General features: G+C 40.6%; 1 protein-coding gene across 7 annotated transcripts in view; it reads right to left on the bottom strand.

The window, feature by feature from the left end:
• Positions 1 to 27906, bottom strand: part of LOC5564255 (rhophilin-2) — a 351938-nt gene that overhangs the window by 133672 nt on the left and 190360 nt on the right. For 2 of the 7 annotated variants that reach the window (XM_021839014.1, XM_021839013.1), the window contains exon 2: positions 20324 to 20700. The exons of the other annotated variants lie outside the window; for them this stretch is intronic. In XM_021839014.1, coding sequence (XP_021694706.1) covers positions 20324 to 20353 — 30 coding nt within the window. In that variant the 5' untranslated portion in view covers positions 20354 to 20700. The remainder of the gene's footprint in view (positions 1 to 20323; positions 20701 to 27906) is intronic. 7 annotated transcript variants of the gene reach the window in all.

Below are 27906 nucleotides of genomic sequence, written 5' to 3'. Positions count from 1 at the left end.
TTCATCCATCTTTACCACGCGTAATGAGTTAATTAATTTAAATATTTTTAATTCAATGGAGAGTATTCATCATCCTTCGTCATCCTGCATCGTAAAATGTTATGAAAATCGATTGATTCTCGAGTACTAATTCAAAGATAAAGTCGATGAAGAGAAATCGATCACTGCAGATATGCCTGTATGATACTAAAATCTGTTAAAAAACGCTTGGAAGAACTGTATGGGTGATTCCAGGATGAAATGCTGTAAAAATAGCTAGAAAAATTTGTGAGGGCACTTCATGAGGTACATATTTCTGGAAGATTTTATTGATGAAATCCTTGACGATTTTGTAACACCCTGGACCCTGGAGGATTTTTTGGAGCAATTCTCCTGTAACTTTTCAAAATGACATATCTACATTTTTATCGGAATCCGCGAATTTCACCATTATCTCAACAGCTGAACAGTTCTGTAAAATAAAACACCGTTGCAATTTTACAGATTCCGAATATTTAAAAAAAAATACCGTACTCTGCACGCTATGTCTAAACCAGCAGATTATGAAGATCGAATGTACCTCGGATTTTTTACCGCTAGAGATCAGTATTTTGTCTATAAATTCATAATCGAAAGGTAAAGTTACGCGAGATTTCTTGGAAGAAGCTGTGGATGAATTCTTTAAGAAAGGATTTTTTTAGTAAAATAATTGAAAGAATCGGAGCAGCAACTGTAAAGGAGTTACTTTTTATAATCTTGATGAAATTTTTGTTGATTTTCTTGGATGAACTGCTATGGCAATCCCTAGAAGACTATTTGGTAAAATCTACGGAAGATTGGAATGATATCTAGTAATGTTAGGAACCTATTGAAGGTAGTAGCGTTTGAGCTCTCAATTATTCCCGGGAGAAAATTATGAAAAAAATCCTTTCAGAATACTATGATAGATCGCTGGAGAAATTTCTGGACGAATTCCTTGAGTAATCGGTGAAGAAATCTTTAGGTTATTTTTGCAGTATTCCCTGGAGAAGTTTTCGAAAATATTCAAGAAAAAACCCGGAGAAATAACTCAAAGAACTCCAAAAAAGGCATTTCCTCGAGAAATTGAAGCAGAAATTCCGTAAAATCGGTGGAATACTCTATAAAAGCAAAAATTGGAAACAGTGACTTTAGAGATTTGGTTAACAAAGAGACTGAGTAGTATTCCGTTGACTATGTGGGTTTGCGTAGGGCAGATTCGAAAAAAGTATCGATCACCTGTGCTCATGCTGATGCCGTCATTTCAGTTTATATTTAAACCATTTACGAAGACCAATCCTGTAAAAAAACTACTCCTGTCCCATATCCAAAACTCCCAGTGTGTTCTTGTGGAAGTGCAGAGGACTCAACGGCTTCCTCAAAACAACTTTTTTCACATCCCCAAATTTACCTGCCGGTTTGTTGTTTGTTAAAATAATGAGAGCACCGGTACTTACACATTGAGGATCATGAGTAGCGTCTGTTGGTCCTTTGTGTCAAATGGAGTAACAACTGTGGGCTGTCAATCGTGCTCAAACTCATGCTCATTTTGTTAAAAAAAAAAACGACTTTTTAGGGACATGCATTAAAAAAGTGACCAAGTCTCTACCGCTACCAACCCTGCGGATAGGCAATTCGACTCGCCTACTTGGTGTTGCTAGGTGTACTTATTGTAACGCCGAAAAAAAAACGCTGTTACGCCTTCTTCGGCTTGCTCGCCTACTGTACGGATTGGCGTGCGCCGTTTGATTAGAGGGGTGCTCATAAACTTCATTTAGCAGTACCCCCCGCACAGGATCATCATTAGTCTATTGGTCTCGTTGCATGCATTTTTTCCTTCTTAAATTTCTGACTGACGAGCCTCCCGTTTTTCGCGTGGTCTGTGCCTGAGGGCGCCACCCACCGGTGGAATTCGGAACCCACACGCGCGCTCGTTTTTAGGCTCAATTAGTGATAACATCGCGCATGAAATCACGCCCAAATCGTCTGGACGGATTGTTCGAAGGTAAGATTGAATTGTTTGAGTGCATTTGTTGGGTCGAATAAAAGGGGAAATTGAGATGCGTGAAAATCGAAAGGATTCTCAGAAAATCGGATTAAATTGAATGCTCAAAGTAAATCCTTTTCAAGCACTTATAAGTGTTAAAATTTAGCCTCAACTACTTATCTAAGATTTTGATGCAGCTTAGGAGCTTCTCCAAGAAACACAGAAAGCCTCTCCAGAAGCTCAGCAGGCTTCTCCAAGAAGCTTGGGAGGTTTCTTCGAGAAGCTTGGGAGGCTTCTCCAGAATGTTTAAGAGACTGCTTCAAGCATTTTAGCTAAAAAGCCTAGAAAGCTTATCGAAGAAGATTGGAAGACTTCTGCAATGAGCTTAGGAAGCTTCTCCAAATAACTTAGATGGTTTCTTCAAAAAGCTTACGAGGCTTCTCCAAGATGTTTAAGAGGTTTCTCCAAGCATCTTACGAGGCTTTTACAAGAAGCTAAGAAATTTCACCAAAAAGCACAGTGGAATTCGCATGAATGTCTAAAGGGAATTTCGTATCAAGTTCGAAAAGAGTAGTTCTCCAAAAATTCTCGTGAACTTCCAAAGAAAATGCTCCATAGCTATTCAGAGCTTCCGTAGGATTTGTTTTATCAGAACTTCAAAAGGGAAATTCTTCAGAACTTCTAATAAGAGAAACTCTCATATATTTCAAGGAAAACCCACCTAAACCGAGGATGAAAAGTTTGTCTGAATTTTATGGAGAAGATTGACAGTTGTTTTTCATAAGAACAGCTAAGCTACCAGCATCTAGAAAATATATTTCCTAGATCTCCTGTGTGTCTGTGTTTCATTTGTATTCAATATATGTCAAGACCAATTTTCGCTAAATATGCAGACAATGGATTCCAAATCATGGACCCCGTAAGACCACTTGTTTCACTTTCCACCGGTTTCGGAAATGGAAATGAACAGTACTCTCCAAAACCACAACATCACAGCACAGCTCGGCGGCTTCAACGAGAAGGGGGTACTTTACACTTTAACTGTAAACACCAATACCAATAGTCTGCTTTAGATTGATTTCCATCCATTTTCCCCGCATGATCAACAGCAACAACAACAACGGTAAGCGCCAAACGCCACGCCACGAAACCACATCAGCCTCATCTTCACGCTTGGCTCGGTTCGTCTATCCGGAGAGACCATCAGAAGCTGCAAACGCTATCGCCCCGCATCCGACCGCCGAGCTCAAAGAAAAGTGGAAAATTGCTGGACCTTCAAGTAGGCGGCTGCGATCGCAAAGGCGGCACCAGCCAAAGCCAACTTCGATCGGAATCATTGCGCGACGTGTGCAATTTTCATCTGTGATTATAGGGCCGGCGTCGGTACCGCACGCCACTCGCGCCAAACGAAATTAGGAAAATTTGACTTTGACATTGAAAGTGATTTTCGATTGGATCGATCCGCCTGATTTGCTGAATTGGATAATGACCACTGCTGTTGCTTTTGGCGATTTTGGTAGAGGTGTTGAACGGGTCTTTGCGCAAGACTTCTTGCGCAATTGCGTTAGGACAGAAGTTCTGGCCGACGTAATGGATTCCGCCTCGATGGAGCATCGGCGTAAGCGTTTTTCGTTAGCGGCATGGCTTACCTGGATTCGTATGTCGTGATGGATCGACGACCATCGTTTGCACACCATAATATGTGAACTCATTTCCTGGATTGTTTCTCCGGGCTGTCAGAGTTATTTCTGCAATGCACCCGCACGGAATTTGTTGGATGGTCGGCATGGTAGGACGAATCGCAAAGTGAAGCCTCTAATAGTGGCTGCAGGGTGTCGGTCGTCAAAGTTGGTAAACGACGGTCGAGGGAAATTGTGTCGAACATGGTTCAAAAAATCGAGGAAAGTTATGATGGGTGAGAAATTCGAAAGGTAGGTTATGTGAGAATTTACGCTACAAGGCAAGTTGTGTAAACCACTGACTGATTAGTTGCCGACAAACAAGTGGAGCCTTCTTGGTGTATTTTTCAATTGGCGCATTCCTTTGGAATATGGCTTGTGTATGTAATACAGTAGCTATCCATCAACGATGCAACGCATAGTAGTTATCTAGAGTCTCATGATATTCTAGTGCGCAAGATGTTCAAGGCCATAGTCATTTGGGTGGACTTGCCTTCAATGTTTCAAAGAATTTCAACTGTAATTCTATATATTCCCGAAATTTATCTCACATACTATCACAAACGCTGAACTAATTTGTGTTTTTTTGAAATGTTCTAGGTCGTCCAAACTGCTTTGGAGATCACAACTTCAGATCTACAGCTGTTAAATTAGTTCAATACCCTCCAAAGAGTTACGTTACAAGAACAACAATGTTATTTGAACTTTTCGGATGCTCAGTACACATGTTCTGAATTTGTAATTATAGTTTAAGGATGTTTTAGGTCATACAAACTGTCCAAAGCGTTTTCAGATGTTCTTCAATGGTGTCCAAGGAGTACTAAAGGGTTTTGCAATGGTTTCTGTCCCCATCTTTGAAATAGTATCATGTCATGCCGAATTTCACATCGCCGGCTTCTCCTCTCAAGGGATATTTAGGATTTAAAAGGAGCCCTCGAAGGGCTTTCAAAGATTCTAAAGGAGCTGCTGGTTGGTTCCCAAGGACTTACATGGTTTTTCCGAATTTCCAAGGGATTTCCTAAAAACTCTAGTTACACGGATAAAAATCCGATCCCCAAATCATGATTTACAAATCATGAAATTCATAAATTGGTTAGGTCATAATATCAGGATCACAAATCATGGTTCCTGGAGTCATAATCATGATTCTTCATAAGCGTAACATCCAGGGTGAAAACACTAAGCGGTGCGCTTTGCTTCAACTCATTCGTTTCGATCACCTCGATTTCAACCAACATGAAACAGTGGTAGTGTAGTATGATACAGGACTCTTAATCGAAAGGTTCGTGGTTCGATTCTCAGTTTTTGTTTTTTTTTTTTTTCATTTATTTTTATTTTGTCGATTATAAACGGATGCGCGACTCAGCTTTTTTGGCATTTGAATCAAGATACCGAGCAACCAGCAACAAAAACCTAACGCGTCTGTTGCGTTACGGCAATCGGACTCATGATATCATGAGTCCAAATCATGGTGTATTTTCATAAGATGAAAACACGCCGGAATCATGATATCATGAGCCATAATCTTGTTTTCGGATCCTGATTTCTACCCGTGTAATGTTTAGGATTTTAGAATTTTCAGAGAAGTTTTCGGACGTTCCCAGGTTTTCTTGCAGCTTTATTAAGACATTCCCAAGAAGCTTTAAGGGCATCTGATAAAGTTTGCAGAAGGGTGGATTGTTTCCATCGAAACCAAGAGAATTTTCCTTGGAAAATTTCGAGAGGTTTTTTAAAAAGAAAATCTAAAGAATTTCCCTTTTGATGTTCTAGAAAAATCCTATAGAAGTTCTCCTTTAGGTTTCTTGGAGAAGCCTCCTGAGCTTCCTGGAGAAACCTCCTGAGCTTCTTAGAGAAGCCTCATAGGAATCTTAAAGAAGCCTTCTTAACTTCTTGAGCAAAGCCTCCTAAGCTTCTTGGAGAAGTCTCCTGAGCTTCTTGGAGAAATTTCCTGAGCTTCTAGGAGAAATCCCGACTAGAGGCTTGTAACAAAAATATAATAAAATTTTATCAGAATATGATATGCATATCATATTATGATATAATTTTGTTAGGCTCCGTTCTCCATAGAACATAATAAAACAGAAATATAACATAATGTGTTTTATTTCCCTTTAAGATATTTTTTTTATTCATTTTTAACAACTTTATAACAAAATAAATAGATAGTTATGCATTTCAATAATATAAAATATTATCGTATATCGAACAGTATTATAATTTTGATACTTTGTATCAAACATTATAACTTGGTTTGATATGTTTTTGATAGAATTAAAACATATTTTGTTATGTTTATGTTACTATTCATACACTTTTTGTTATAATTTTAGTTATTTTAACAACATCCTGCATCAAGTTTGTAACAACCTATGTTCGAAAAAAACTTATAACATAATAACATATGCTGATATAATTTTGTTATGTACCCTTAGTCGGGATCTTCAAAGCTTCTTGGAGAAGCCTGCTGAGCTTCATGGAGAAGCCTTCTGAGCTTCTTGGAGAAGTCTCCTGAGCTTCTTGGCGAAGCCTCTTGAGCTTCTTGGAGAAAGCTCATAAGCATCTTGGAGAAGCTTCCTAAGCCTCTTGGTGAAGCCTCCAAAGCTTTCCGAGCTTCTCGGAGAGGCTTCCTGAGATTTTTGGGGAAGCCTTTTGAGCATCTTGTAGAAGCCTCCTGAGCTTCCTGGAAAAACCTCCTGAGCTTTTTAGAGAAGCCTCCTGAGAATCTTAGAGAAGCCTACTGAACTTCTTGAGCAAAGCCTCCTGAGCTTCTTGGAGAAGCCTCTTGAGCTTCTTGGAGAAGCCTGCTGAGCTTCTTGGAGAAGTCTGTTGAGATTCTTGGGGAAGCCTTTTGAGCTTCTTGGAAATGCCTTCTGAGCTTCATGGAAATTCATAAAAATTTCACAAAAAAATTCAAAAAAAATTCTCAAAGCAATTCAGAAGACATTCTCATGGAAATTCTCTGGATAATCAGAAGAATTCCTCGGGCAAAAACAGGAGAGTTCCCCAATGAAATTCAGAAGGATTTCCCTAGGAAGTTCAGGAGAATTACCCGAGGAAGTTCAGGAGAGTTTCCCATGAAAATTCAGGAGAATTTCCCGAAAAATTAAAGAGAATTTCCCGAGGAATTTCAGGAGAAATTCCCGAGGAAGTTTAGGCGAATTTCCCGAGGAAATTCTAGAATATTTCCCAAGCAAATTGTGGAGAATTTCTCGAGAAAAATAAGTAGAATTTCCCGAGGAAATTTGAGAGAATTTTCCAAGGAAATTCGAGAGGATTTCCCAAGGAAACTCGAGAGAATTTCCCAAGGAAGCACACTTCTCTAACATTCTCAGGAGGCTTCTCTAAGAAGCTCAGAAGGCTTCTCCAAGAAGCTCAGCAGGCTTATCCAAGAAACTCAAGAGGCTTATCCATGAAGCCCAGGAGGCTTCTCCAAGAAGCTCAAGAGACTTCTTCAAGAAGCTTAGGAGACTTCTACTAGAAGCTCAGAAGACTTCTCCAAGAAGCTCGAGAGACTTCTCCAAAAAGCGTAGGAGGCTTTGCTCAAGAAGTTCAAAAGGCTTCTCTAAGATTCTCAGGAGGCTTCCCCAAAAATCTCAGGAAGCCTCTCCAAGAAGCTCGGAAGGCTTCTCCAAGAAGCTCATGAGGTTTCTCCAGGTAGCTTATGAGGCTTCTCCAAGAAGCTAAAGAAGCTACTCCAAGCAGCTTTGGAGGCTTCTCCAAGCAGCTTTGGAGGCTTCTCCAAGAAGCTCAGGAGGCTTCTCCAAAAAGCTTAAGAGACTTGTCCAAGAAGCTCAAGAGACTTCTCCAAGAAGCTTAGGAGAATTCCCGAGGAAGTTAAGGCGAATTTCCTGAGGAAATTCTAGAGTATTTTCCAAGCAAATTGTGGAGAATTTCTCGAGGAAGTTAAGAAGAATTTCCCAAGGAAATTCGAGAGAATTTTCCAAGGAAATTTGAAAGAATTTTCCAAGGAAATTCAAGAGGATTTCGCAAGGAAACTCGAGAGAATTTCCCAAGGAAGCAGACTTCTCTAAGATTCTCAGCAGGCATCTTCAAGAAACTCAAGAGGCTTATCCATGACGCCCAGGAGGCTTCTCCAAGAAGCTCAAGAGATTTCTCCAAGAAGCTTAGGAGACTTCTTTTAGAAGCTCAGGAGTTTTCTTCAAGAAGCTCAAGAGACTTCTCCAAGAAGCTCAGGAGACTTCTCCAAGAAGCTCAAGAGACTTCTCCAAGAAGCTTAGGAGGCTTTGCTCAAGAAGTTCAAAAGGCTTCTCTAAGATTCTAAGGAGGCTTCCCCAACAATCTCAGGAAGCCTCTCCGAGAAGCTCGGAAGGCTTCTCCAAGAAGCTCATGAGGTTTCTCCAGGTAGCTTATGAGGCTTCTCCAAGAAGCTTAAGAAGCTACTCCAAGCAGCTTTGGAGGCTTCTCCAAGAAGCTCAGAAGGCTTCTCCAAGAAGCTTAGGAAGCTTTGCTCAAGAAGTTCAGAAGGCTTCTCTCAGATTCTCAGGAGGCTTCTCTAAGAAGCTCAGAAGGCTTCTCCAAGAAGCTCAGCAGGCTTATCCAAGAAGCTCAAGAGGCTTCTCTATGAAGCCCAGGAGGCTTCTCCAAAAAGCTCAAGAGACTTCTCCAAGAAGCTTTGGAGGCTTTGCTCAAGAAGTTCAGAAGGCTTCTCTCAGATTCTGAGGAGGCTTCTCTAAGAAGCTCAGAAGGCTTCTCCAAGATGCTTATGAGCTTTCTCCAAGAAGCTCAAGAGGCTTCTCTATGAAGCCCAGGAGGCTTCTCCAAAAAGCTCAAAAGACTTCTCCAAGAAGCTTAGGCGAATTCCCGAGGAAATTCAAGAGAACTTCTTTAGAAAATTCAAGAGAATTTCTCGAGGAAATTCAAGAGAATTTCTCGAGGAAATTCAAGAGAATTTCTCGAGGAAATTCAAGAGAATTTTCTGAGGTAATCAAAGATAATTTCCCGAGGAAATTCAGGAGAATTTCCCGAGGAAATTCAGGAGAATTTCCCGAGGAAATTCAGGAGAATTTCCCGAGGAAATTCAGGAGAATTTCCCGAGGAAATTCAGGAGAATTTCCCGAGGAAATTCAGGAGAATTTCCCGAGGAAATTCAGGAGAATTTCCCGGAATCGAGGAAATTCAGGAGAATTTCCCGAGGAAATTCAGGAGAATTTCCCGAGGAAATTCAGGAGAATTTCCCGAGGAAATTCAGGAGAATTTCCCGAGGAAATTCAGGAGAATTTCCCGAGGAAATTCAGGAGAATTTCCCGAGGAAATTCAGGAGAATTTCCCGAGGAAATTCAGGAGAATTTCCCGAGGAAATTCAGGAGAATTTCCCGAGGAAATTCAGGAGAATTTCCCGAGGAAATTCAGGAGAATTTCCCGAGGAAATTCAGGAGAATTTCCCGAGGAAATTCAGGAGAATTTCCCGAGGAAATTCAGGAGAATTTCCCGAGGAAATTCAGGAGAATTTCCCGAGGAAATTCAGGAGAATTTCCCGAGGAAATTCAGGAGAATTTCCCGAGGAAATTCAGGAGAATTTCCCGAGGAAATTCAGGAGAATTTCCCGAGGAAATTCAGGAGAATTTCCCGAGGAAATTCAGGAGAATTTCCCGAGGAAATTCAGGAGAATTTCCCGAGGATATTCAGGAGAATTTCCCGAGGAAATTCAGGAGAATTTCCCGAGGAAATTCAGGAGAAATTTCCCGAGGAAATTCAGGAGAATTTCATTTCCCGAGGAAATTCAGGAGAATTTCCCGAGGAAATTCAGGAGAATTTCCCGAGGAAATTCAGGAGAATTTCCCGAGGAAATTCAGGAGAATTTCCCGAGGAAATTCAGGAGAATTTCCCGAGGAAATTCAGGAGAATTTCCCGAGGAAATTCAGGAGAATTTCCCGAGGAAATTCAGGAGAATTTCCCGAGGAAATTCAGGAGAATTTCCCGAGGAAATTCAGGAGAATTTCCCGAGGAAATTCAGGAGAATTTCCCGAGGAAATTCAGGAGAATTTCCCGAGGAAATTCAGGAGAATTTCCCGAGGAAATTCAGGAGAATTTCCCGAGGAAATTCAGGAGAATTTCCCGAGGAAATTCAGGAGAATTTCCCGAGGAAATTCAGGAGAATTTCCCGAGGAAATTCAGGAGAATTTCCCGAGGAAATTCAGGAGAATTTCCCGAGGAAATTCAGGAGAATTTCCCGAGGAAATTCAGGAGAATGGATTCCCGAGGAAATTCAGGAGAATTTCCCGAGGAAATTCAGGAGAATTTCCCGAGGAAATTCAGGAGAATTTCCCGAGGAAATTCAGGAGAATTTCCCGAGGAAATTCAGGAGAATTTCCCGAGGAAATTCAGGAGAATTTCCCGAGGAAATTCAGGAGAATTTCCCGAGGAAATTCAGGAGAATTTCCCGAGGAAATTCAGGAGAATTTCCCGAGGATATTCAGGAGAATTTCCCGAGGATATTCAGGAGAATTTCCCGAGGAAATTCAGGAGAATTTCCCGAGGAAATTCAGGAGAATTTCCCGAAGAAATTCAGGAGAATTTCCCGAGGAAATTCAGGAGAATTTCCCGAGGAAATTCAGGAGAATTTCCCGAGGAAATTCAGGAGAATTTCCCGAGGAAATTCAGGAGAATTTCCCGAGGAAATTCAGGAGAATTTCCCGAGGAAATTCAGGAGAATTTCCCGAGGAAATTCAGGAGAATTTCCCGAGGAAATTCAGGAGAATTTCCCGAGGAAATTCAGGAGAATTTCCCGAGGAAATTCAGGAGAATTTCCCGAGGAAATTCAGGAGAATTTCCCGAGGAAATTCAGGAGAATTTCCCGAGGAAATTCAGGAGAATTTCCCGAGGAAATTCAGGAGAATTTCCCGAGGAAATTCAGGAGAATTTCCCGAGGAAATTCAGGAGAATTTCCCGAGGAAATTCAGGAGAATTTCCCGAGGAAATTCAGGAGAATTTCCCGAGGAAATTCAGGAGAATTTCCCGAGGAAATTCAGGAGAATTTCCCGAGGAAATTCAGGAGAATTTCCCGAGGAAATTCAGGAGAATTTCCCGAGGAAATTCAGGAGAATTTCCCGAGGAAATTCAGGAGAATTTCCCGAGGAAATTCAGGAGAATTTCCCGAGGAAATTCAGGAGAATTTCCCGAGGAAATTCAGGAGAATTTCCCGAGGAAATTCAGGAGAATTTCCCGAGGAAATTCAGGAGAATTTCCCGAGGAAATTCAGGAGAATTCCCGGGAATTCAGGAGAATTCCGAGGAACTTCAGGAGAATTTCCCGAGGAAATTCAGGAGAATTTCCCGAGGAAATTCAGGAGAATTTCCGAGGAAATTCAGGAGAATTTCCCGAGGAAATTCAGGAGAATTTCCCGAGGAAATTCAGGAGAATTTCCCGAGGAAATTCCAGGAGAATTTCCCGAGGAAATCGGAATTTCAGGAATCGGGAATTTCCCGAGGAAATTCGGGAGAATTTCCAGAGGAAATTCGGGAGAATTTCCCGAGGAAATTCGGGAGAATTTCCCGGGAAATTCGGGAGAATTTCCCGAGGAATTCGGGAGAATTTCCCGAGGAAATTCGGGGAGAATTTCCCGAGGAAATTCGGGAGAATTTCCCGAGGAAATTCGGGAGAATTTCCGAGGAAAATTCGGGAGAATTTCCCGAGGAAATTCGGGAGAATTTCCCGAGGAAATTCGGGAGAATTCCCGAGGAAATTCGGGAGAATTTCCCGAGGAAATTCGGGAGAATTTCCCGAGGAAATTCGGGAGAATTTCCCGAGGAAATTCGGGAGAATTTCCCGAGGAAATTCGGGAGAATTTCCCGAGGAAATTCGGGAGAATTTCCCGAGGAAATTCGGGAGAATTTCCCGAGGAAATTCGGGAGAATTTCCCGAGGAAATTCGGGAGAATTTCCCGAGGAAATTCGGGAGAATTTCCGAGGAAATTCGGGAGAATTTCCCGAGGAAATTCGGGAGAATTTCCCGAGGAAATTCGGGAGAATTTCCCGAGGAAATTCGGGAGAATTTCCCGAGGAAATTCGGGAGAATTTCCCGAGGAAATTCGGGAGAATTTCCGAGGAAATTCGGGAGAATTTCCCGAGGAAATTCGGGAGAATTTCCCGAGGAAATTCGGGAGAATTTCCCGAGGAAATTCGGGAGAATTTCCTGAGGAAATACACAAGAATTTCCCGAGGAAATACACAAGAATTTCCCGAGGAAATACACAAGAATTTCCCGAGGAAATTCACAAGAATTTCCCGAGGAAATTCACAAAAATTTCCCGAGGAAATTCACAAGAATTTCCCGAGGAAATTCACAAAAATTTCCCGAGGAAATTCACAAGAATTTCCCGAGGAAATTCACAAGAATTTCCCGAGGAAATTCACAAGAATTTCCCGAGGAAATTCACAAGAATTTCCCGAGGAAATTCACAAGAATTTCCCGAGGAAATTCACAAAAATTTCCCGAGGAAATTCACAAGAATTTCCCGAGGAAATTCACAAGAATTTCCCGAGGAAATTCACAAGAATTTCCCGAGGAAATTCACAAGAATTTCCCGAGGAAATTCACAAGAATTTCCCGAGTAAATTCACAAGAATTGTCCGAGGAAATTCACAAGAATTTCCCGAGGAAATTCACAAGAATTTCTCGAGGAAATTCACAAGAATTTCTCGAGGAAATTCACAAGAATTTCTCGAGGAAATTCACAAGAATTTCTCGAGGAAATTCACAAGAATTTCTCGAGGAAATTCAGAAGAATTTCCCGAGGAAATTCAGAAGAATTTCCCGAGGAAATTCAAAAGAATTTCCCGAGGAAATTCAAAAGAATTTCCCGAGGAAATTCAAAAGAATTTCCCGAGGAAATTCAAAAGAATTTCCCGAGGAAATTCAAAAGAATTTCCCGAGGAAATTCAAAAGAATTTCCCGAGGAAATTCACAAGAATTTCCCGAGGAAATTCACAAGAATTTCCCGAGGAAATTCACAAGAATTTCCCGAGGAAATTCACAAGAATTTCCCGAGGAAATTCACAAGAATTTCCCGAGGAAATTCACAAGAATTTCCCGAGGAAATTCACAAGAATTTCCCGAGGAAATTCACAAGAATTTCCGGAGGAAATTCACAAGAATTTCCCGAGGAAATTCACAGGAATTTTCAGAAGAAATTCACAAGAATTTCTCGAGAAAATTCAGAAGAATTTTCGAAGAAATTCAGAAGAATTTCACGAAGAAATTCAGAAGAATTTCCCGAAGAAATTCAAAAGATTTTCCCGAAAAAAAAAATAAAGAGGTATTACCCGAGGAAATTCAGGAGAATTTTCTGAGGAAACTCAGGAGAATTTCCCGTGGGAATTCAGGAGAATTTCCCGTGGGAATTCAGGAAAATTTCCCGAGAAAACTCGGAATTTCCCGAGGGAATTCAGGATAATTTCCTGAGGAAATTTAGGAGAATTTCCCGAGGAAATTCAGGAGAATTTTCTGCGAATATTCAAAACAATTTCCTAAAGTAACGAATTTTAACAATTAAATCTACTGATAGTAAGTCAATAGAGCATCGAAAACGAATTGATCATGAGCAGAGAGTAGGTAAGTCAAAATACATTGGGAACAAAGTCAAAGGTATGTTGAAAAGGAATCCAGAAAGCATGTCGAAGAAAAATAGTAAGTAAAGAGGTGATCGCGAGCATTTTAATAAATAATCAGCAGACTTCTCCAAGAAGCACAGCAGGCTTCTTAAGAACCTTAGGAAGCTTCTCCAACAAGCTTAGAAGACTACTTCAAGAAGCTTAGGAAACTTCTCTGGAAGCTTGAGAGGTTTCTCCAAGAAGCTCAGGAGGCTTTTCCCAGATACTTAAGAGGCGTCTCCTAGAAGCTCATGAGGCTGCTCCAAGAAGTTCAGGAGGCTTCGACAAGAAGCTCAAGAGGCTTATCCAACAAGCTCAGGAGGTTTTTACAAGAAACTCAGAAGGCTTCTCCAAGAAACGCAAGTGACTACTCCCAGAAGCTCAGGAAACTGTTTCGAAAAGCATAGTAAAGCTTCTCCAAGAAGCTTAGGAGACATCCCCAAGAAGCTAAGAGGCTTGGCAAGCTTCTTCAAGATGTTTAGAAGGCCTCTCCAAGAAGAGTAGGAACAAGAAGCTAAGGAAACTTCTACAAGAAGCTAAGGAGGTTTCTCCAAGAAGTTTAGAAACGCTTTGCCAAGAAGCTTAAAAGGCCTCACCAAGAAGCTAAGAAGGATTCTCGAAGATTTTTATGAATATTCTCCAAGAAGCATAGGAGGCTCCTTAAAGAAGCTTAGGAGGGTTTTCCAAGTTGTTTAGAAGGCTTCTCCAAGAAGCTAAGCAAACTTCTTCAGGAAGCCACAATCATCGATAACGTTTTCAATGACGGCCTACTTTTGTAACTGATTTAAAACCATAAATTTTGCAAGGATACTGAAGACAGTCGACTCCAAGCAACCGGTTTTTAATTTTGTACCAGAATCGTTTCAGATAAATATTCTGTAGAAGTTTTTAGGCTTTAGTTTTAGTCCTCGAGGTGACCCTCACACCGACATATAGACTCGATGAAACTATTGTCGAAAGTCGATTATGTTTCAGATATTGCTCTATGCTCTACTTTCTTCGATCATATCCGGTAAAAATTAATGTAACCTACAATTAACATCACAGACCATGATGCAGTTTCACTACAAACAACACAAATTGCAATTAATAAATAAATTAATTAATAATTTGTAACTCAAGAAAATCTTTTGATTTAGGATAAGTTTATCTTCAGTTTGTCTCTCAACGTTTCACGTTGCCAACCAAGAAAAATTTCAGACTCTGTCACGGTTGTATAACTGATATAAAACAAAAAAAATGGCCTTAAGCCCTCATTAAAGCCAATTAAGGTTTTGTCATAGTTTTATGACTGATTTAAAATCTAAAATTCGACCAAAATCGCAAAAAATCCATAAATTCTGCAAGACTATTGAGGATAGTCGACTCTATGCCTCTGATTTTCAATTTGGTGCCATAATCTCTACCGAAAAACGACGTTTCAGATGAATATTCTGTTGAAGATTTTAAGCTTCAGTTGCAGTCAAAACTCTTTGAGCCGAGTCTCATACCGACGTATCGACTCGATGGAACTCTTATCGAAAGTTGATAAAGTTCAAGATATTGATCTCCGCTCTACTTTCTTCGACCATATCCGGTAAAATTTGAATGCAACCTTCAATTCACATCAGAGAGACCATGATCCAGTTTCATTACAAGCACCACAAATTGCAATCACAAAACCACTTCAGAGCCAAATTCATCCGGCCATGTACCGAACCTCGATCAGCAGAAACACACTACCTTTAATTAAAGAAAGAGCCACTCTGGTCGTGGCCATGGCATCACGCGTGCACCTTCTGAAAGCCTCACCAATTTTCGACTCCATCCTAAAAATAAATCTGGACCGAACTTCTTTTTTACTGTTTTAAACTCGCCTTGCACTCGGACGAATGTTGCTCCACTGACCAAATGACTCCGACACGATCTCATCCGAATTCCCCACGTATCTCACATTAATTATCATAATTTCTCCCCGGGCCGGAAGATCATTATCACCATTCAACATTCAGACCGATCGATCGAAGCGACCCCCGATCCAAGCAGGCGGCGATCAACGATCAAATGACATAATGTCGATGAAACCAATTAGCAGTCGGAAAAGTCTCACAGTTGGCCAAGAGTACAAATCTCGCTTAAATTGTTCAGAAATACTTATTCATTGACAAAACATGAGCTTTGAAAGCAATACAATTTGTAATTTGTGTTAACGATCACTTAACAGTACTTTAAGGGTCTTATGAAGCAAAAAAAAAACAGTGAAAGAATTTAAAAACCTCACTTGAACCACTGTGCGTCGTGCTGTCGTCAGATTTTGAAATTGGGTCAAACCTTCGAAAACAAATGATTATCACTGTGCCGTCCTGTTATAGATACCTTCTCCGTCCCAAATTGAAGAAAAAAAACCTATAAAAAGATCAGTTAGAAAAAATCACTTCCTGTCTGATTGAGGGGCCCCACCGAAAGGAGCCCCCTCATACAAAACGACGCACATATGAATGCCTATTCACTGTTATTCTCTTGTTTTTCGATCAATCGTCGTTCCGTTCCCGATTTGGGGCTGAGAAACAACGCTCACAGCAATCAAAAAATCAATGTCTGCTTTGTTGTCGGTCGGTCATCGCGGCGCAGATCGCAGATGGCGTTGCGTTTTGATTTTGGGGTTTGCTTTGGAGGTTAACCTACGCTCGAGGGGCCTTTGCTGCATCGGATCTGATGCTGATGGTGAAGTTTTTTTTTCTTTCGTTTGTTATGATTTTTAATTTGGAGTTTGGGAGTTATCTCACAGTTCATCTTCACACCTGGGTGTCGTCGGCATGAGAGAAAAAAAGGTTCGTGTGGGCTAAGTGATTTTTTTGCCTTCTTCTTCTTCTCTTTTCACGGGTAATTGAGACATTGCCGGATGGTTGGTTCGGTTTTTGGGCATGGCGTGCTTGGATATGCGAAAACGTGAATGACAGACGGGACAGGTGAAAATTTAGATCTCACGTGTCATCGTTGTTGGGTCACACGAATCGGAAGCAGGAAGATTAGCTCTTTTTTGAGCTCAGTTCATTAGTTTATGTAACTTAAGCCGAGTCACATCCACATATTTTTGTCAGATATAAACAATTTTGCTGATTGTTGATTATGAAAAATAAAACGTCAACTCATTTTGTAAGATTCACTTCCAATGAAGTTATGATAAATATTTACTTTGAAGCTAAGTTTATAAAACGTTGAAATTTTGGATTGAAAATTTGTTTTTTTTTTGTTCGCTGAGAATCTTACTTTAAAATTCTGGTGCATTTTCCTTGGGCAATAAGGGAGAATATCAATGGTAGTTTTAGTTTGACAATTTTGTAGGATTTACCTTTGCAATTTCGGAGAATTTTTCTTTGGAAAACAAGGAATTTGATTCACCTTTGAAAAGATTTTTTTATTAACTTTGTAGAGTTCTAAGATGAAAATTCTGGAAAATTTAAAAAAAAATTATCTTCAAAATTCCGAAGGATTTTTTTTTTAATTTTGTAGCTTCTGAAAAAAAAATTGCTACACTTAAAATTTAACTAAAACATTTTGTAGAATTAACCTTTGACATTTTGGAGAAGTTACCTTCGCAAATGTAGAAAATTTATCTCGGAGGAGATTCAGGGAATTTCTCGAAGGAAATTAGGGAAATTTCCCTTCGGAAATTCAGGGAATTTCCCTTCGAAATTCAGGGAATGTCCCAACGGAAATTCAGGGAATTTCCCTTCGGAAATTCAGGGAATTTCCCTTCGGAAATTCAGGGAATTTCCCTTCGGAAATTCAGGGAATTTCCCTTCGAAAATTCAGGGAATTTCCCTTCGAAAATTCAGGGAATTTCCCTTCGAAAATTCAGGGAATTTCCCTTCGGAAATTCAGGGAATTTCCCTTCGGAAATTCAGGGAATTTCCCTTCGGAAATTCAGGGAATTTCCCTTCGGAAATTCAGGGAATTTCCCTTCGGAAATTCAGGGAATTTCCCTTCGGAAATTCAGGGAATTTCCCTTCGGAAATTCAGGGAATTTCCCTTCGGAAATTCAGGGAATTTCCCTTCGGAAATTCAGGGAATTTCCCTTCGGAAATTCAGGGAATTTCCCTTCGGAAATTCAGGGAAATTTCCCTTCGGAAATTCAGGGAATTTCCCTTCGGAAATTCAGGGAATTTCTCTTCGGAAATTCAGGGAATTTCCCTTTGGAAATTCAGGGAAATTCCCTTCGGAAATTCAGGGAAATTCCCTTCGGAAATTCAGGGAAATTCCCTTCGGAAATTCAGGGAATTTCCCTTCGGAAATTCAGGGAATTTCCCTTCGGAAATTCAGGGAATTTCCCTTCGAAAATTCAGGGAATTTCCCTTCGAAAATTCAGGGAATTTCTCTTCGGAAATTCAGGGAATTTCTCTTCGGAAATTCAGGGAAATTCCCTTCGGACATTCAGGGAAATTCCCTTCGGAAATTCAAAGAATTTCTCTTTCGAAATTGGGGGAATTTCCCTTCAGAAATTGAGGGGATTTCCCTTTGGAAAATTCAGGGAATTTCCCTTCGGAAAATTGAGGGAATTTCCCTTCGGAAAATTCAGGGACTTTCCTTTCGGAAAATTCAGGGACTTTCCTTTCGGAAAATTCAGGGAATTTCCCTTCGGAAATTCAGGGAATTTCCCTTCGGAAATTCAGGGAATTTCCCTTCAGAAATTCAGGGAATTTCCCTTCGGAAATTCAGGGAATTTCCCTTCGGAAATTGAGGGGATTTCCCTTTGGAATATTCAGGGAATTTCCCTTCGGAAAATTGAGACAATTTTCCTTCGGAAAATTCAGGGACTTTCCTTTCGGAAAATTCAGGGACTTTCCTTTCGGAAAATTCAGGGAATTTCCCTTCGGAAATTCAGGGAATTTCCCTTTGGAAATTCAGGGAATTTCCCTTTGGAAATTCAGGGAATTTCCCTTTGGAAATTCAGGGAATTTCCCTTTGGAAATTCAGGGAATTTCCCTTTGGAAATTCAGGGAATTTCCCTTTGGAAATTCAGGGAATTTCCCTTTGGAAATTCAGGGAATTTCCCTTTGGAAATTCAGGGAATTTCCCTTTGGAAATTCAGGGAATTTCCCTTTGGAAATTCAGGGAATTTCCCTTTGGAAATTCAGGGAATTTCCCTTTGGAAATTCCGAGAATTTCCCTTTGGAAATTCCGAGAATTTCCCTTTGGAAATTCCGAGAATTTCCCTTTGGAAATTCCGAGAATTTCCCTTTGGAAATTCCGAGAATTTCCCTTTGGAAATTCCGAGAATTTCCCTTTGGAAATTCCGAGAATTTCCCTTTGGAAATTCCGAGAATTTCCCTTTGGAAATTCCGAGAATTTCCCTTTGGAAATTCCGAGAATTTCCCTTTGGAAATTCCGAGAATTTCCCTCTGGAAATTCCGAAAATTTCCCTCTGGAAATTCCGAAAATTTCCCTTTGGAAATTCCGAGAATTTCCCTTTGGAAATTCCGAGAATTTTCCCTTTGGAAATTCCGAGAATTTCCCTTTGGAAATTCCGAGAATTTCCCTTTGGAAATTCCGAGAATTTCCCTTTGGAAATTTCGAGAATTTCCCTTTGGAAATTTCGAGAATTTCCCTTTGGAAATTTCGAGAATTTCCCTTTGGAAATTCCGAGAATTTCCCTTTGGAAATTCCGAGAATTTCCCTTTGGAAATTCCGAGAATTTCCCTTTGGAAATTCCGAGAATTTCCCTTTGGAAATTTCCCTTTGTTAATTCCGAGAATTTCCCTTTGGAAATTCCGAGAATTTCCCTTTGGAAATTCCGAGAATTTCCCTTTGGAAATTTCCCTTTGTTAATTCCGAGAATTTCCCTTTGGAAATTCCGAGAATTTCCCTTTGGAAATTCCGAGAATTTCCCTTTGGAAATTCCGAGAATTTCCCTTTGGAAATTTCCCTTTGGAAATTCCGAGAATTTCCCTTTGGAAATTCCGAGAATTTCCCTTTGGAAATTCCGAGAATTTCCCTTTGGAAATTCCGAGAATTTCCCTTTGGAAATTCCGAGAATTTCCCTTTGGAAATTCCGAGAATTTCCCTTTGGAAATTCCGAGAATTTCCCTTTGGAAATTTCCCTTTGTTAATTCCGAGAATTTCCCTTTGGAAATTTCCCTTTGTTAATTCCGAGAATTTCCCTTTGGAAATTCCGAGAATTTCCCTTTGGAAATTCCGAGAATTTCCCTTTGGAAATTCCGAGAATTTCCCTTTGGAAATTCCGAGAATTTCCCTTTGGAAATTCCGAGAATTTCCCTTTGGAAATTCCGAGAATTTCCCTTTGGAAATTCCGAGCATTTTCCTTTGGAAATTCCGAGAATTTCCCTTTGGAAATTCCGAGAATTTCCCTTTGGAAATTCCGAGAATTTCCCTTTGGAAATTCCGAGAATTTCCCTTTGGAAATTCCGAGAATTTCCCTTTGGAAATTCCGAGAATTTCCCTTTGGAAATTCCGAGAATTTCCCTTTGGAAATTCCGAGAATTTCCCTTTGGAAATTCCGAGAATTTCCCTTTGGAAATTCCGAGAATTTCCCTTTGGAAATTCCGAGAATTTCCCTTTGGAAATTCCGAGAATTTCCCTTTGGAAATTCCGAGAATTTCCCTCTGGAAATTCCGAGAATTTTCTTCTGGAAATTCCGAGAATTTCCTTCTGGAAATTCCGAGAATTTCCCTCTGGAAATTCCGAGAATTTCCCTTTGGAAATTCCGAGATGTTCCCTTTGGAAATTCCGAGAATTTCCCTCTGAAAATTCCGAGAATTTCCCTTTGGAAATTAAGATTATTCGGAAATTCCGAGAGTCTCTCTTCGGAAATTCCGAGAATTTTCATTCGGAAATTCTGAGAATTTCCCATCGCAAATTTAGATAATTTACCTTTGGTATTTCAGAGAATTCCCTTCAGAAATTTTAAAAATTAATAGATTTCAGCCTTTCGCTGTTTTCTTGTAACCATGGTGACCATACTGGCCTACCATTTTTTTTTAATGATTCTCTCGCCTCCCACTACACTGAAAAAATAATTTCATTGCAATTCAGTATCATACTCTCCATCTTACCTTGAGCTGCAAATCCTGCAGGTATCCCATGCTGACAAAGTGCTCCACCGCGACGCCTTAATGGTTGCTTTCTTCTCAGTAAAAAAAATCGAAACTCTTCTGACGTCGATCTTACCACCTTCAAACTTCACCACCAAATTCTTCTTCCCCAATCACCGTGTTGTGTGCTTTTCACAGTCCCCCTTTTCCAATCGTGTGCAATTTTCTAAAAGCAAGAAATTTTCACCGTTTTGCACCACTTCCCTCCGTGTGTCGATTGGCGGAGAAAGATATTCAACAATTTTATATTTTTTTCGTTCACTTCACTTTTGTCCGTCCGGACAACGACTTTCTTGGCTATTTGGCTGCTAGCACTCACTCACTTACTCACTCGAGGGCTAATAATGATAATAATGAGCATGAATATTCAACAGCAAAAATAGCAACAACAACTCGCTGCTGTTGCGATTGTTGGAAATTGATGTTTTTGTTTGGATTGGATTATTGGCGTTGTTCAACTACAGTGTTTCATATTTTTGCAGTTTTTTCACCAGTAAACTTATGCACTATCATTAAACACAACCCGAGGTCCGCCTCGAAAACGCACTGACTGTTCTTCCCTATGAGCGATGGTTGAGGAATGTTTTGCGAGCAAAAAAACACGTACCATGAAAAACAACGGTTGGCGCTAGAGTCAACGATATCTGTCAAATGCATGCGAATCGAAAACAAGTGCCTGGAAAGTGTGTTTTAAGCTGACTACTGGACAGTTTGTGCGTGGTTACACCCCGATTTGCTATTTCATTTCATAAAGCAACATTCATTATTCATTTCTGTTTGAAATTTCGTGAGAAAACTCCTTTTTTTCTGCGACGAATGCTGATCATGAATATGCCCTGTTACAAATTTCAACGACCGTTTCGAGAGACGCAACTGTCACTCTGTTGATAGCCATTAATCATGAATGGGTGGAAAAGTTCAAACCAATCAAAAGTCGCTGCCTACTTTGTAATTTTTCAACAAATAATCCGCGACGAAGACTTCGCTGACGACGGTGGCAAAAATGCGATTAAATATTTGTCCGAAATTTTGGCGTGACGTGCTGCTGGTTCATGGTTCCCTGAATTTCTCACCGACCAAGAAAAACAAAAACCGTTGCGTGCGACGAAGCTCGACTCCCCTACAAAGCTGTTGGGTTTGTTTGAGGAATCATCACTTCGTGGTTGCGTTTCTGCATCAATTCACCCCCGTTTTTTTTTAGTTTATTCGCATTTAATTTGTTGCGGACCACTGTCTGTGTGCGATTGCGCGAAAGGAAACACAACGACAAGTGCGTTGAACGCGGTCAATGGTTGCTTGGATGGCTGTTGTTGAATGATTCGCTTGAAGAGATACCAGAAATGTCTTTCGTGCTGGCGCGATGGATGCGAATGGGTTTATTGTGCGGCACTTGAGCCAATATTTTGAGACGTAATGCGACGGAGAATGGACAATAAGGGGAATGCTATTTTTTGGCTAGGGATTGCAAATTTGAAGCTAAGATTTTCTACTCAGCATGAGAAGCACCTCGGACTAACTTTCCACAGAAATTATTAAGAGTTTGCCACGGAAATATGAAAAAAAAAAATCCCTCGGAAATTCGGAAAAATTTCTCTCGGTAATTTGGAAGAACTTCTCTAGGTAATTTGGAAGAACAATTGTTTAAAATTCACAAGAATTTCTCAGGGAAATTCCCAGAAAAGGAATTCATAAGAATTTCCCAAGAAATTCACAAAAATTTCCCAGAGAAATTCACAAGAATTTTCAAAAAAAAAAATTCACTATACTTTCTCAAGGAATTCCAGAAGAATTTCTTGAGGAAATTTAGAAGAAATTCCCAGAAATTTCACAAGAATTTGCCGATGAAATTCACAAGAATTTACCGAGGATTTTCACAAGAATTTGCAGAGGAAATTCACTAGAATTTGCCAAAGAAACTCACAAGAAAATTCACAAAAATTATCCGAGGAAATTCACAAGAATTTGACGAGGAGATTCACAAGAATTTGCCAAAGAAATTCACTACAATATGCCGAGGAAATTTACTAGAACTTGCCGAGGAAATTCACAAGAATTTCCCATGAAAATTCACAAGAATTTCTCAAGGAAATTAACAAGAATTTCCCGAGGAAAACTCACAAGAATAACCCGAGAAAATTCGCTGGAAATTTACAAAAATTTGCCGAGGAATTTCACAAGAAAATTCACAATAATTTCCCAAGAAAATTCCCAAGAATTTCCCGAGGAAATTCACTAGAGTTTGCCGAGGAAATTCACTACAATTTGTCAAGGAAATTTACTAGAACTTGCCGAAGAAATTTACTAGAATTTGCCAAGGAAATTCACAGGAATTTGCCATGAAAATTTACAAGAATTTCTCAAGGAAATTTACAAGAATTTCCCGAGGAAAACTCATAAGAATTACCCAAGAAAATTCTCTGGAATTTGGCGAGGAAATTCACTGAAATTTGCCGACGAAATTCAATAGAATTTGCCGAGGAAATTCACAAGAATTTCCCAAGAAAATCCACAATAATTTCCAAAGGGAGTTCACAAGAATTTCCCAAGAAATTCACAAAAATTCACCACAATTTTCTAAGGAAATTCACTAACATTTTCTAAGGAAAATCACAGAAATTTCCAGAGGAAATTTGCCAGATTTTTTTCAAGGAAATTCACTAGAAATTGCTAAGGAAATTCACTAGAATTTCCCAAGAAAATTAACTATTTCTTAGCTTCTTGGAGAAGCTTCCAAAGCTTCTTGGAGAAGCTTCCAAAGCTTCTTGGAGAAGCTTCCAAAGCTTCTTGGAGAAGCTTCCAAAGCTTCTTGGAGAAGCTTCCAAAGCTTCTTGGAGAAGCTTCCAAAGCTTCTTGGAGAAGCTTCCAAAGCTTCTTGGAGAAGCTTCCAAAGCTTCTTGGAGAAGCTTCCAAAGCTTCTTGGAGAAGCTTCCAAAGCTTCTTGGAGAAGCTTCCAAAGCTTCTTGGAGAAGCTTCCAAAGCTTCTTGGAGAAGCTTCCAAAGCTTCTTGGAGAAGCTTTCAAAGCTTCTTGGAGGAGCTTCCAAAGCTTCTTGGAGGAGCTTCCAAAGCTTCTTGGAGGAGCTTTCAAAGCTTCTTGGAGGAGCTTCCAAAGCTTCTTGGAGGAGCTTCCAAAGCTTCTTGGAGAAGCTTCCAAAGCTTCTTGGAGAAGCTTCCAAAGCTTCTTGGAGAAGCTTCCAAAGCTTCTTGGAGAAGCTTCCAAAGCTTCTTGGAGAAGCTTCCAAAGCTTCTTGGAGAAGCTTCCAAAGCTTCTTGGAGAAGCTTCCAAAGCTTCTTGGAGAAGCTTCCAAAGCTTCTTGGAGAAGCTTCCAAAGCTTCTTGGAGAAGCTTCCAAAGCTTCTTGGAGAAGCTTCCAAAGCTTCTTGGAGAAGCTTCCAAAGCTTCTTGGAGAAGCTTCCAAAGCTTCTTGGAGAAGCTTCCAAAGCTTCTTGGAGAAGCTTCCAAAGCTTCTTGGAGAAGCTTGCCAAAGCTTCTTGGAGAAGCTTCCAAAGCTTCTTGGAGAAGCTTCCAAAGCTTCTTGGAGAAGCTTCCAAAGCTTCTTGGAGAAGCTTCCAAAGCTTCTTGGAGAAGCTTCCAAAGCTTCTTGGAGAAGCTTCCAAAGCTTCTTGGAGAAGCTTCCAAAGCTTCTTGGAGAAGCTTCCAAAGCTTCTTGGAGAAGCTTCCAAAGCTTCTTGGAGAAGCTTCCAAAGCTTCTTGGAGAAGCTTCCAAAGCTTCTTGGAGAAGCTTCCAAAGCTTCTTGGAGAAGCTTCCAAAGCTTCTTGGAGAAGCTTCCAAAGCTTCTTGGAGAAGCTTCCAAAGCTTCTTGGAGAAGCTTCCAAAGCTTCTTGGAGAAGCTTCCAAAGCTTCTTGGAGAAGCTTCCAAAGCTTCTTGGAGAAGCTTCCAAAGCTTCTTGGAGAAGCTTCCAAAGCTTCTTGGAGAAGCTTCCAAAGCTTCTTGGAGAAGCTTCCAAAGCTTCTTGGAGAAGCTTCCTAAGCTTCTTGGAGAAGCTTCCTAAGCTTCTTGGAGAAGCTTCCGAAGCTTCTTGGAGAAGCTTCCGAAGCTTCTTGGAGAAGCTTACTAAGCTTCTTGGAGAAGCTTCTTAAGCTTCTTGGAGAAGCTTCCTAAGCTACTTGGAGAAGCTTCCTAAGCTACTTGGAGAAGCTTCCTAAGCTTCTTGGAGAAGCTTCCAAAGCTTCTTGGAGGTGCTTCCAAAGCTTCTTGGAGAAGCTTCCAAAGCTTCTTGGAGAAGCTTCCAAAGCTTCTTGGAGAAGCTTCCAAAGCTTCTTGGAGAAGCTTCCAAAGCTTCTTGGAGAAGCTTCCAAAGCTTCTTGGAGAAGCTTCCAAAGCTTCTTGGAGAAGCTTCCAAAGCTTCTTGGAGAAGCTTCCAAAGCTTCTTGGAGAAGCTTCCAAAGCTTCTTGGAGAAGCTTCCAAAGCTTCTTGGAGAAGCTTCCAAAGCTTCTTGGAGAAGCTTCCAAAGCTTCTTGGAGAAGCTTCCAAAGCTTCTTGGAGAAGCTTCCAAAGCTTCTTGGAGAAGCTTCCAAAGCTTCTTGGAGAAGCTTCCAAAGCTTCTTGGAGAAGCTTCCAAAGCTTCTTGGAGAAGCTTCCAAAGCTTCTTGGAGAAGCTTCCAAAGCTTCTTGGAAAAGCTTCCAAAGCTTCTTGGAGAAGCTTCCAAAGCTTCTTGGAGAAGCTTCCAAAGCTTCTTAGAGAAGCTTCCAAAGCTTCTTGGAGAAGCTTCCAAAGCTTCTTGGAGAAGCTTCCAAAGCTTCTTGGAGAAGCTTCCTAAGCTTCTTGGAGAAGCTTCCTAAGCTTCTTGGAGAAGCTTCCTAAGCTTCTTGGAGAAGCTTCCAAAGCTTCTTGGAGAAGCTTCCAAAGCTTCTTGGAGAAGCTTCCAAAGCTTCTAGGAGAAGCTTCCAAAGCTTGGACGTTGCTCTTCGAGTTCCTCCGGAAATTTTTCTGAAAAAGAGTTCTTCCGTAGGTTCCTTTAGGATGTCTTCTGGGAGATCCTCTAAAGTTTCCTACGGAAGTTGCCTGAGAAGTTCGTCCAGTAGTTCCTGTAGAAGATCATCCGGAAGCTTTTATAGGAATTCCTCCGAAAGTTACTATAGTGGTTCATCTCGAAGTTTACGTTGGAGTTGCTCTGAAAATTTACGTAGAAGTTACTCCAAAGATTTTCCGTGAGAGTTCCTCCAGAAGTTCTCGTATATGTTCCTCCGGAAATACCTAATGGATTTTCACTGGAAGTTCCTCCGGAAAGTTTCTCTGGAAGTTCCTCCGGAAGTTCCTATGGAAGTTCCTCCTCTGGAAACTCCTGTATGAGTTTCTCTATAAATTCCTGAAGTAGCTCCTCTGTAGAAGTTCCTATGGAATTCCTATGGAAGTTCCTGTAGGAGATCCTTTAAAAGTTCCTGTAGATGTTCGTCCGGAAGTTTCTGTAGGATTTTCTCTAGAAATTCTTGAAGCAGTTCCTGTTGGAGTTTTTTTTCTGAAAGATCCTCTAGTAGTTTCTCTGGAAGTTCCTGTAGGAGTTCCTCTTGAAGTTCCTGCAGGAGTTCCTATTAAATTTCTATGGAAGTTCCTGTAGGAGTTAATTTGATAGTTCTAGTAAATATTCATACGGAAGGTGTCAGGAAACTCCTGTAGTAGTTCCTCTGGAAGTTCTTAAAGTAATGCCTCTAAAAGTTTCTGGAGATGTTCGTCCGGAAGTTCCTGTTGGACTTTCACTGTAAGTTCCTGAAGTAGGTCCTCTGGAAGTTCATGTAGAAGTTTCTCCTGAAGTTCCTGTTGGAGTTCCTCTGGAAGTTCCTATAGAAGTTTTTCAGCAATACCTTGAACAGTGTCGTTGAAAGTTTCTCCTGGAATTCCTCCAAGAGTTAATTCTGCAGCTCCTTCCGAAGTTCCTCTAGGAATTCCTCCGAAAGCTCCCCTAAAAATCACTGGAAATTATCCTTGAAGCTCCTCTGGTAGTTTCGCTAGGACTTCTGGATATTAATCCGGACGCTGCTCTTCGAGTTCCACCGAAAATTCCTCTGAGAGTTCTTCCGTAAGTTCCTTCAGGATGTCTTTCGGGAGATCCTTTCGAATTTCTTCCGCAAGTTGCGTAAGGAGTTCGTCCAGAAGTAGTACACACTTTAATTTGAAAATCGACCTCGGTAAACGGATTCGCCTAGAACCCAACATCTATTAAAAAATTTGCCGCATCTCGGTAAAATTTTTAACGAGATCTCTGTTGGGTTCTCGACGAAACATTTTGCTGAGGTCGCTGAAATAATTTAAGTGTGTAGTTCATCTGGAAGTTTTCGTAAGAGTTACTCCAGTTACTATGGAGGTTCCTGTAGGAGCTCCACTAGAAGTTCTCGTATGAGTTCCTCCGGAAGATCCTGAGGGATTTTCACTGGAAGTTCCTCCGAACGGTTCTGCAGAAGTTCTTTCGTAAGTTAATTTGTAAGTTCCTATAGGAGTTACTTCGGAATTTTCGGTTGGAGCTGCTTCAGAAGTTTCTGTTGGAGCTCATCCAGAAGTTCCTGTAGTAGTTCATCTGGAAGTTTCCGTAGGAGTTCCTCTGAAAATTTACGTAGAAGTTACACCAAAAGAAGTTTTCCCGGGAGAGTTAGTCTAGAAGTTTCAGTTGTTCCTCTGAGGTTTCTGCAAGAGTTCCTCTAGAAGTTCTCGTATGAGTTCCTCCGGAAGTTCCTGCGGGATTTTCACTGGAAGTTCCGCCGGAAGGTCCTACAAACGTTGATTCGGTAGATGATTTGGAAGGTCTTATAGGAGTTACTTCGGAATTTTCTGTTGGAGTTCCTTCGGAAGTTCCTGATGGAAATCATCCGGAAGTATCTGTAGGAGTTCCTCTGGAAATTCCTGAAGTAGTTCCTGGAAGAGATTTTCTGGAAGAGCCTTTCTCTGGATGTTCCTGTAGAAGTTTCTTTGGTAGTTACTGTAGAAGTTTATCTAGAATCTCCTCGAAAAGTTCTTGTAGATGTTCGTCCAAAAGCTCCTGTAGGACTTTCTCTGGAAACTCCTGAAGAAGTTCCTCTGGAAGTTCCTGCAGAAGTTCTCCAGGAAGTTTATGTTGGAGTTCCACTGGACGTTCTTGTAGGAGTTCTCTCTGGAGGTTCCTGTAGAAGTTCCTCTAAAAGTTTCTGTAGTAGCTTCTTCGGAAGGTCCTCTAGAAATTCCTCCGAAAGTTCATGTAGAACATCCCCAGGAAGTTCCTGCATGTGTTCCTCCATAAGTTTCAGCATAAAATCATCCGGAAATTTCCATAGTAGTTCCTCCGAATGTTCCGTACGAGTTCCTCTGGTAGTTCCCATAGAAGTTCCTCCGGAAATTACTGTAGGAGTTCCTTCAGAAGTTCCTGTAGTAATTCCTCTAGAAGTTTCAGTAGGAGTTCCTCTGGAAGTTCCCGTACAAATTTCTCCAGAAGTACCTGAGAGACTTTTACTGATATTTCCAGAAATAACTGCAAAAGATCCCCGGGAAGTTCCTATAGCAATTGATTTAAAAGTTCCCCTAGGAGTTCTTCCGAAAGACCCTCCAAGATTTTCC

Source organism: Aedes aegypti, chromosome 1, assembly GCF_002204515.2.
Source record: "Aedes aegypti strain LVP_AGWG chromosome 1, AaegL5.0 Primary Assembly, whole genome shotgun sequence".
In the NCBI taxonomy this organism is placed as follows: domain Eukaryota; kingdom Metazoa; phylum Arthropoda; class Insecta; order Diptera; family Culicidae; genus Aedes; species Aedes aegypti.
Note: the sequence above shows the minus strand (reverse complement) of the source record. Positions and strands in the feature narration are given on the sequence as shown.